The 11,830-nt window shown below is 38.0% G+C and overlaps 1 protein-coding gene across 1 annotated transcript in view; it reads right to left on the bottom strand.

Annotated features, from left to right (window-relative positions):
- Positions 1-11,830, bottom strand: part of OLA1 (Obg like ATPase 1) — a 172,620-nt gene that overhangs the window by 160,591 nt on the left and 199 nt on the right. The window contains exon 2 of the mRNA XM_036857735.1: positions 10,491-10,591. Within this exon, the coding sequence (XP_036713630.1) occupies positions 10,491-10,591 (101 nt within the window). The remainder of the gene's footprint in view (positions 1-10,490; positions 10,592-11,830) is intronic.

Below are 11,830 nucleotides of genomic sequence, written 5' to 3' on the forward strand. Positions count from 1 at the left end.
ATATTTTACAAATTTAATGAAAATCATAAACTCACAAACCTAAAATCTCAACAGACCCCAAGCAAAAGAGGCATAAGGAAAACCACATCAATGCATATGAAAATCAAATTTCTGAAAACCAGTAGTAAAGAGAAAATTTTAAAGAAAGCTATAGAAAAAAAAAAAAACACAACACATTATGTACAAAGAAACCAAGATAATAACGACAACAGACTTCTCATTAGAAAGCTAGAAGAAAATGGAAGATACCTTCAATGTGCTGTAAGAAAAACTGTTCCTGGAATTCCCAACGAAAATCTTTCCAAAATGAAGGCATAATAAGCACATGAAAAGATGCTCAATATTAGTAGGCATCAAGGAAATGCAATTCAAAATCACAATGAGATACCACTTCACGCCTTCGCTATAATTAAAAAGATGATAACAATCAGAGACCACAAATAACAAATATTGGCTAGGATGTGGAGAAAAAGGAACCCTGTACACTGTTGGTGGGAACATAAATTGCTGCAACCACTGTGGAAAACAGCATGCAGGCTCCTCAAAAAACTAAAAGTAGAACTACCATATGATCCAGCAATTCCACTTCTTGGGTACATATCCAAAGAAAATGAAAACACTAATTCTAAAAGATACATACACCCCAGTGTTCATAGCACCATTATTTACAATAGCCAAGATATGGAAGCAAACTAGGTGTCCATGAACAGATAAAGGGATAAAGATAACATGAGATACACACACACCACACACACACACACACACACACACACAAAATGGAATACTACTCAGCCATTAAAAAAAAGAAAGAAAGAAATTCTGCCATTTGCAACAATGTGGCTGGACCTGGAGGGTATTATGCTTAGTGAAATAAGTCAGGCAGAGAAAGACAAATACTGTATGTTATCACTTATATGTGGAATCTAAACAACAAACCAGTGAATTATAACAAAAAATAAACAGACTCACAGGTGAAGATAATGAGGAATGAAAAAATATGAAAACTATCCAGACAGAACTATTGTATAAAAAATAAAATATCTGAAATAAAATGAAATCGAAATGAAGATATAGAGAACAAAATAGTGGTTATCAGTGAGAACAGGGAAAGGGGGTAGTGGCAAGATACGGGTAGGGGAGTAAGAGGTACAAACTAATATGTATAAAATAAATAAGCTACAAGGATATATTGTACAGCACAAGGGATATAGCCAATATTTTATAATAACTATAAATGAAGTCTAATCTATAAAAATTTTGAATCACTATGTTGCACACCTGAAACTACTATAATATTGTAAATTAACTAAACCTCAATTTAAAAAATGTTTAATAAAGATAATAACAAGCATTGGTGAGAATGTGAAGAAAGTAGAACCCACATACATTGCTGGTAAGAACACAGAATGACACACTCGCTTTAGAAAAGTCTGGCAGTTCCTCAAATAGTTAAATATACGGTTACATACAACCCAGAAATTCCACTCCTAAGTATACACCCAAGAGAGATGAAAACATATGTCAACAGAAAAATTTGTTTATTACAAAGCTGGGACAGAGAAAGTGCAAATAAGCCTGGAACATAATGTGGAGCTAGAAACTAGAAAATACTCAAAAAATAGAGGACACATCAAAAGTAATACGAGTGAACAGGAAGGCTCCTGATGGCCAAATGTGGGCAACTTGAGCAACACAATAAATAACAGTAACGCATTATAGCCAACAAAGTAAAAACTGATCCTGATATAAACAAATTATAAGTAATTTACATGAGAAAATGGGGGGTTCTTCTTTACAACAGAATTCTAAACAATAGAATTCTAAACAATAGAATTTCCATTGTTCCTTCTATAAATTGTTTCCTCTATAAATGTAGAAGACCAACAGAAATTTTTAAATCTCCATTTGGTAAACACCACAATAATAACTATTTCAAACAAGAATCATTAATACACGCCAAAACTGGGGGGCAAAAGTATGAGAAACACAATATTTACATAATTTCAAAGTATCTCCCTAAAAGATATATTTATTAACTGCAATGGAAAATATAGTAAACTTTTCAGTGAAGAAATCTGTCAGACACCTCCTTAGATAAGTGATCAAAGTTAAAATCACTAGTAACAGGACAAATCAACATTGTGTGCTTCCTGATATAATGTACTAAGAAGCACATGTCACTTCTGCATCCAAAAATGCATAATTTGAATTTAATCACAAGGAAATATTAGTTAAACCCCAAGGTTTAAGAGCCCACCATAAGTGGCCAGCACTCCTCAAAAGTGTCAAGGACATGAAAGACAAAGTGAGAAACTGTTCTAGGTTAAAGGAAACTAAGGACACAGCAACAATTAAATGCAACATATACGTAATCCTGGATTAGATCCTGGACCAGAAAATGGACATTAGTGAGACAACTGGTAAATCAATGCTAATTTCCTGATTTTTATAACTGTACTATGTTAACATTTGGGGAATGTAAGCAGACCTCATATAGGAATTTTTTTAACTAGCTTTGCAAGTGTGAAATTTTTTAATTGTGAAACTACTTCAAAAACAATTTTTATTTACTCTTAAGCAAAAAGTCACACAGACTAGGAAGAGGTAGTTCTAATGCATACCCAACAAGGAACCCATATCCAGAATAAAAAAACACCTAATCATTACTAAAAAAAAAAAAAAATACTTCAGAAAAGATGTCCAGTAAACATATTAAAAGATGTTCAAAATCATTAGCTATCACAGGTATGCAAAACAATCATGATATTACACACAAGTATGGCCAAAATGAAAAAGAATGATAATACCAAGTGCTAGTGAGGATGCAGAGAAATTAGAACTCTTTTTTACAATACCAGCAGTATAAATTAGAATAACTACTTTGGAAAATTATGTGGCAGTATCTAAAGCTATTTAACTCCTAGAGGTGGGGAGTTCGGGGGATAGGGTGAGTGGGGTAAGTGTATCCATTCACCCAACAGAAATGAGTTCTTAGATCTACCCACCAAAAGACATGTACATGAATGTTCAAAGCAGCTCTATTCATAATAGGCAAAAAAAGGAAACAACCCAAATTCCCATCAACAGCAAAATGGGTAAATATAGTGTATATTCTCTCAGGCATAATGTTGACTTGTAAAAGATATAAAGAGTGCATAATGTGTGATTCCATCTGTATCAGGCAAACTAATCAATGTGGTAACAGAAGTTGGAATATGGTTATCCTAGGAAGGATAGTACCAACTGGGAAGGGGTACAAGGAAGTCTTTTGTGGCACTGGATTTGTTCTAGATCTTGAGGTGGGTACTGGTTACGTGGGTGAATTAAAATGTAAAAATCTGATATGTACATTTAAAGTTTTCACATTTTACTGTGTATGTTATACACCTCAATTTAAAAAACAAAAACAAACAAAAAAACACTGGGGCAAAACAAAAAAAGATTTACTATAGATAATGCCCTGACAGAAAGCCCACTTAAGAAGCCTCTGGAATAATTCAAGTAAGAAATGAGTGGCAAAAAGATGTGAAGAAAATAGATCAGAGAGATATTCAGGTACCAGGTTTGGTGCCCTACTGAAAAATACAGCTGAGGGGAAAGGATGCAAAGATAAATTTCTCAAGTATCCGGGTGGAAAGTAGTATTATTAACCAAGATAGGGAATGCAAGAGGCAATGAGCTCAGTTTTAGACGTGTTGGGTGTAGACATTTAACTGGAGATATTCAGGGCAGTTAGATATTATGAATCTGGAACTCAGATACAACCTGAGCAGGACATATAAATTTAGAAAAGAGAAACCAACAGATGATTAAAATCAGGAGAGGATGAGACTGCCCAGGGAGAAAGTATAAAAGAGAAGACAGCCAAGGACAGAAATCTAATATAGAGCGCAAACACAGGAAGTGTAGCAAGCACAAAAGACTGAAGGAAGAGTTGAGAGAGGTGGGGAGTTACCAACAGTGCCAAATAGGGCAGAGAGGTTAAGTAAATTAAGGACAAAAAATGAGTACCAGCTTTGGCAATCAGATCATTATTGCCTTTTGCTATAGTTTTTGTCAAAAGCAAACATTTTTAAAAGGCCTTAAATGACCTACAAAAGAGTTAAAATACACAATCTGTACCATGCTGTACCTTCATTTCCACATCAATTTCAAACTAGTTCATGCAAGCAATCTGCAAAAAACAAATTCTTAATAGTCGTAAGTGGAAGATACTATTAAAACTTTAAAATTATAAAAGAAAAATATAATCTATCCCAAGGATAGAATATACATAATTGCTTGTTTCTTACATATAATGTATATATAATAAACACTATTCTGTACAAAAAGTGAGTGGCTTTTCTGTACGTGAAATTTTTTATAATCAAATATTGGGAAAAAAACTGGCCAGCATGAAAAATAAATATATGCATTAAAAAGAGCATTATTAATTGAGCACCTAGAGATTAATCTTCCTCCAGTGAGTTTCTCGAAGCAATCAAGAATGGAGCCTCTTCAGTAAGAACAAGAAGCTAAGAATGAGCCAGGAAGACTTCTCCAGGGAACAAATGGGTGTCATACAAAACTATATTAGGAAAATAGTAGAATGCAATGGATTAAAGATGGCCACATGTTCTTTTCCACTCCTCCCCTCAAGAGGCTGAGTCTATTTCCCTTCCCTCCTTGTCTCTGGGCTGGTGTCACAACTTGCTTTGACTAAAAGAAATAGGTGGAAGCATTCTGTACCACTGGCACATTTTCACTCTCTTGGGAGTCAGCCACCATGCTATAAAAAAGTTTGGGCTGGAGACCACTTGGACAGAAAGAAGCCAAGTAAGGGAAGATAGAAATGCCCTAGACTTCCAGCCAACCCTGATAAGGCCCCAGCCCTGTGGGTATGGCCATCTTGACCTTCCAACCCTCACTAGCCACAAGCTGAATGCAGCCACATGAAGGATCTCAAGTGAGACCAGCAGTAGACTCACCCAGCTAACCTACAGAATCATGAGAAATATTATTATAAATATTTATCGTTTTAAACCACAAACTTTTGGAGTGGTTTCCTACATAAAAATAGATAACTAAAACACTGAACATAATTACCCTGTGATTTTTTTTTTAAAGCATTTCCTACAATGTTTTCCTCAACAACAGTACATAGCTTTGTGGTTGGACTCTGCCAAATTGGGAAAAGGCAAGCTGTAGGAACAACCAAAGGACATTCCCAGAAGTATCAACTAAGCAAGACAAATACTCTCCTGAGGCAGTTGCTGAGTAATGGAACAGAGTATACAGTTGTCCCCCAATATTCATTCTCTCCTCCTTTCATAGTAACAGAATTTTTAACTGAACATATGTCCATCAAAATAAAGACTACATATCCTAGCCTTCCTTGAAAGTAAATTCTTATGACTATATCTGGACAAAGGAATGTTACCAGAAGTATGGTGTGGCAGCTTACAGGAAAAAAAAAAATCCCTCTTAGACTGCAGGGCAAGTTGTTTGGTCCTTTCACCCCTCGGGTAACCAGCTGTCTGGAATTCACACCACTTTGGTCCATGAGAATGAAAGGCCATTCCCTTGGGATTGCTGAGGCATGAGGTGCAAGGAGCTGGGGTATCCAAGATTTCATAAAGCAAGGTCAATATACCAATCTATGACTGCAAAATTTACACTTTTACATAAAAAAGAAACTTCTGTTTAAGCCATAATTATTTGGGGTTTTCTGACACCTTCAACTGAAACTAATCGCATCTCATGCAGTGGTAGCAACAAGAAGAGCCGTCCCATGACGAAATATCAAAATGCAGTTTCTCAAGCACAGGCAATACGATGGAGCAAAGATAGTCTTTTCAACAAATGGTGCTGGAACAACTGGACATCCACATGCCAAAAAAAAGAATCTAGATACAGACCTTACACCCTTCACAAAAATTAACTCAAATGAATCACAGATCTAAATGAAAATGCAAAACTATAAAACTCCTAGGAGACAGAAAAAAACCTAGATGACCTGAGGTATGGCAATGACTTTTTAGATACAACACCAAAGGCATGATCCATGAAAGAAATAATAATAAGGTAGACTTCATTAAAATGAAAAACCTCTGCTCTGTGAAAGAAACATCAAGAGAATGAGAAGACAAGCCACAGACTGAGAGAAAATATTTGCAAAAGATACACCTGATAAAGGACAGTTATCCAAAATATACAAAGAATTCTTTTTTTTTTTTTTAAAGAATTCTTAAAATTCAACAATAAGAAAACAAACAACCCGATTAAAAAACGGGCCAAAGACCTTAACACACATCTCACCGTAGAAGATATACAGATGGCAAATGAGTATAAGAAAAGATGCTTCACATCATTATATGTCATCAGGGAAATGCAAATTAAAACAATAATGGAATACCACTACACAGCTATTAGAATGGCCAAAATCCAGAACACTGACAACACCAAATGCTGGCAACGATACGGTGCAACAAGAACTCTCATTCATTGCTGGTGGAAATATAAAATGGTACAGCCACTTCAGAAGCTTCTTATAAAACTAAACATACTCTTACCATACAATCCAGCAATCATGCTCCTTGGTATTTATCCAAACGAGCTGAAAATTTACGTCCACACAAAAACCTACACATGGATGTTTATAGCAAGTAGGTTTTTTTTTAATGAATTTTTAAAATATTTATTTATTTGGCTATATAGCAAGTGTTTTATCCATAACTGCCAAAACTTGGAAGCAACCAAGATGTCCTTCAGTCAGTGAATGGATAAATAAACTATGGTACATCCAGACAATGAAATATTATTCAGCACTAAAAAGAAATGAGCTATTTAAGCCAGGAAAAGACATGGCGGACACTTAAATGCATATTACTAAGTAAAAGAAGCCAATCTGAAAAGGCTACATACTGTATAATTCCAAATACATTCTAAAAAAGACCAAAGTAGGGAGAGAGTAAAAAGATTAGTGGTTGGGGAGGGTACGTGAATAGGCAGAGCACAGAGGATTTTTAGGGCAGTGAAACAACTCTCTCTGATACTACAGTGGTGGACAAAGGTCTTTATACATTTGTCCAAATTCATAGAAGGTAAAACACCAAGAGTGTACCCTAAGGTAAACTATGAACATTGGGTGATGTGTCAATGAGGTTCATCAATGGTAACAAATGTACCACTCTGGTGCGGGATGTTGATAATAGGGAAAGATATGCATGTATAAGGGCAGAGGATATATGGGAAATCTCTGTACCCTTCCCTCAATTCTACTGTGAACCTAAAACTGCTCTAAAAAAAAAAAATCTTGGGACTTCCCTGGTGGCCCAGGGGTTAAGAATCTGCCTGCCAATGCAGGGGACACGGGTTCGAGCCCTAGTCCGGGAAGATCCCACATGCCGCGGAGCAACTAAGCCCGTGTGCCACAACTACTGAGCCTGTGCTCTAGAGCCCACGAGCCACAACTACTGAGCCTGCATGCCACAACTACTGAAGCCCACGCGCCTAGAGCCCGTGCTCTGCAACAAGAGAAGCCGCTGCAATGAGAAGCCCGTGCACCACAACGAAGACCCAACACAGCCAAAAATAAATAAATAAAATAAATTTTAAAAAAAAAATCTTTAAAAAGAAAAAGTAGTTTCCCTCAACAGCCTCCAAGCCTCTCACCCACAATAATATACTGGCCCAAGAGGAGCTAATTTATAGAGTCACTCAGGTAAGAAAAAGCAGAACAAATCTAGAAATCAAGTCTTCATACTCTTATTTTAGTATTCTTTCTACTTCACTTCATTAAAAGTGGCCATCAAAACGTGCCTCCTTATCATTAAACCTACACACGGCATCAAGGGCAGAAAAACTATCCATTCACAGATAATTACTGAGCGCCTACTAAGTTCCTAACACCAGTCTAGGTGCTAGAAATATAACAATAAACAAGAACAAGACAATCCTTGCCTTTACGGAATTTAAATTCTAATGAGAAGGGGGCAGGAATGTTAAACATTGATTAAATTAAATAATACATATAAAGTGCTCAGAACAGTGATAGGCATACACTAAATAAGTGTTCAAATAAATATCAACTATTGTTAGCTATAAATATCCCTCTATGTTTCTAGGTAATCAGCAAACCTTCTTATTCATCCAGTTCTCTAAAAACCAAGAGATTCTTTAGATGGTTTCAGCACTAAATGTCCTTATTTTTGATCAGCAAGCCATCCTTCAGAGAACTGTCCCCTCTCCCCAATCCATTTCTTGTGGGCCTATCCAGAGGTAGACATGCCCAGTCAGATTTCCTTACACAGGAATCTATATCATTGGAGAGGCAGCAGGTGATGAGAAACACCCAGAAGTTCAGTTCATATGGCTGAGCTCCACGTGGACCCGTCTCTGCCAGCACTACCCAGGCTCCTGTCCTTCCTGAGGCCTGGCTGTTCAGCTTGTCCTTCAATGCTCTCCTTCCAATAAGTCTCTCTTTCTTGCTTAAAACAGCAAGAATTTGTGTTGCTTACGAAGAACCCTACCTGATACAGTTAGGCAATGTAAGATCATTCTAAAAAAAGTAGTGTTCATAACCAAACACAATTGCCAAAACTCATTGAACTGCACATTATTAAAATGAGTGAATTTTACTGTTTATAAAGTATACGTCAATAAAACTGGGGGAAAGTGGGAGGAGTATTTAATTTAAAAGCATAAACAGCACATTTACACTGGATAATAAAATATTCTAGGGCTTCCCTGGTGGCGCAGTGGTTAAGAATCCGCCTGCCAATGCAGGGGACACAGGTTCGAGCCCTGGTCCAGGAAGATCCCACATGCTGCGGAGCAACTAAGCCCGTGTGCCACAACTACTGAGCCTGTACTCTAGAGCCTGTGAGCCACAACTACTGAGCCTGTGTGCCGCAACTACTGAAGCTCGTACACCTAGAGCCTGTGCTCCGCAACAAGAGAAGCCACCGCAATGAGAAGCCCACGCACCGCAACGAAGAGTAGCCCCCGCTCGCCACAACTAGAGAAAGCCCGCGTGCAGCAACGAAGACCCAACACAACCAAAGATAAAAATAAAATAAAATAAATAAATTTATAAAAAAATATATATATATTCTAGGTTATTTTCATATATATTGACTTTATTATGCTCTATGCTAAAAAACTCATACAGGAAACACTTTTTAAGATGGCCCACTTTAAAGCAGTCCCATTTAAAGTCAAGCTGCATTGACTGCAATGATTCTAGAATGAGAGAAGTATGTTAATATCTAAAAACTATGTCTTGCTTACTAACGCAATAAAGCTCACAACGTACATAACGATCATATCTTGCTTTCAAGTTTATTGACAGCACCCTACAGTACTTTGCTTAATTATCTGTTTTGCTTATATTCCCACTCTCTATTTAGTCTTACTTTGCAAGCAGCCTATATCACAGCAGGAAACCCCCTCAAAATGCAAACCTCTCCAGCTCCAGACTGAAATTAGGACAGCCCCACTTGTCATGTTTTACATTACAAGAATTTCAGAACTGCCTTACTTGGTCACACCATGCTCCATTCACTAAGCAATCTCTATGACAGGGGCTCCTAGGAACACGTGAAAGAACATGGTTGTCCTACCTGCCCCCAATCTAAAAGCCTAAAGCACATTCCAGAATACTTTCCGTCACCTTAATAAATCCATATTGGATCTGTTACTCCTTAGTACACCCTAATCACTTCTGAGACATTTTACATTTTAAGGTTAGTAAAAGGTATTAAAATAGAAGGGCAAATAATGAAAAAAGCAGACTTTGAACAACCAAGTTGCATGTGTACAGATTTATATAATAAACCCCACAAATATTTCCTAATTAGTCTTATTTGCAGTAATAATTCACTTTAATTTTAAACATTACAAAACTCAAAATTCTATTCTCACAACTTTCAGATTTAGCCACTTTATAACAGATACCCTTTTAGCGCACAACTTCCAATATTAAGTTCAAACTTGTCACCTTCTTTTCTAGTAAAAATTCAGCCATCTGATCCCTGATCTCCCAAAAATTTAATCAAATTTATAATGGGGCTTTTAAAACTATTTCCTAAAGTATCCTACTGCATGGCCTCTGGTAGCCAGCCTAAGTACCCTACGGAGCCAGCCAGCATGAAAATCTAATTTAAACTACTCTAATTCCTCATAAATTCAATACTGTATATCTCCCAACAGTGTTTCTGGCAAACCAGAGCTGATCTGGTTCAACTTGATGTTTAAACTCCCACTGCTTCTTCCTCTGAGTTTAGCAAAACAAACAATATAAGTAACTCAAGTTTCAACCCAGTATCTGTGTAGAAAACCAAAAATAAGGTAAGTGCAAATGAAAGTCTTGTTTTGCAACATATTAACAGTCCAGCTTCTTAGCCTCTTTTCTTCAATTTAAATTTTTATTACCTCATGAGTTCCCATTTCTACAACAAGACCCAAAGTATTTACAAAACGAAAATGAGAAAAGCCCAACATTCACCTACCCAACATTTGGCAACCCAACAATACCAATTTTCAAGGAAGTTCCAAATCTTCCAATGATTGGGGGTGGTTTAATTCCATCACCTCCCTTTTTGGGGGGCATCTGAAATGTCAAAACAAACATACATATGAACAAAACTTTTTACTGTCCCCATTGACCAAAAACACATTTCATCACACACAATATATTATTGAATAATAGATTAAGAATACAGCGTACTGTATTTATCAATCTAAAACTGACACACTTTATTTTTCAACAAAAATGAAAACAAAAAAGTTCTGTTAACAGATCTGATTCTGATAGTTGTCAAAGCAGTCACTCCTGAGAAGTCCTGGAAAACTGATCTAAAAATATGTGGCACCAAAAATCAAAAATAAAATTTAGCTGCCAATCTTCCATCCAGACTGTTCAAAAAACATTTTCTTAACCTGACATGTGGTTATATGAATGAAAGCATTTGGAAGCAGGAGCACAGGTAAGAGTGTCAAAGAAAATCCATTCTAGAACCACTAGCAACCGAGTCACCTCCCACCAATCCATTCCCTCAATCTGGAACCTGTTCTTTCCCATTTCGCCCACAAGCACCATTTTTCGCATGAATGAACACACGCCGGTATCAAGGTCTTTCCAACAAGTCTCTTCCACCTTTGGCACTGTAGGTACGACTCATCAGTCCTCATAAACAACCTCCTGAATCTACCCTTTGGTTACTTCTAGTCGTAAGTGGATCTACTAAGCCTTTTTATTTACAGGTCGAAACTTTCTCGGTCCCTGACAATCTGGCTCTAAGTTTCTCCGGGCAAAATTGAGCCGACTTTAGTACTGCAAACTGAACTCATGAGGACTGCTAACCTCACGTTTTATAAGCTGGGAACTAAAACTATCCCTGTCTTCTGGCTCCAGTTGAACCTCCCGGGGCCACGCTGAGGCCCTGCTCATGAAGTGATAATCCAGCCTCTGATCCCTGACCCCGAGGGCCGAGGGCCGGGAATCTCCCTTTTCAGGGTCGTAACTCACACCTGTTCCCAGCCAAACCCCAGGTCTCCGAAGCACAGCTGCACGAGCAGAGACTTTCCAGTCCTCTGGCCTCCTACCAAGGAGTGGCTGGCCGCCCAGCCTAAGCGAGGTCCCACCCAACATCTTCCCCCTCTGGACTGGGCCACTGGCCGTCCCCGCCTCCGGAAAAGGCTTTCCCCAGAGCGTGCCGGGTGAGGCGTGGGCCGCTCCCGGGACGCGCGGCCTAGTCCGAGAGCGCCTCATTCATCCACACGCTCCACGCCGCCCTCAGCCCAGGCCGGCCACCCGGCCCTGGCGGGACGCCGGCCTCAGAGCAACGGG

The sequence above is a fragment of the Balaenoptera musculus genome, chromosome 7, assembly GCF_009873245.2.
Source record: "Balaenoptera musculus isolate JJ_BM4_2016_0621 chromosome 7, mBalMus1.pri.v3, whole genome shotgun sequence".
NCBI classification, from domain to species: Eukaryota; Metazoa; Chordata; class Mammalia; order Artiodactyla; family Balaenopteridae; genus Balaenoptera; species Balaenoptera musculus.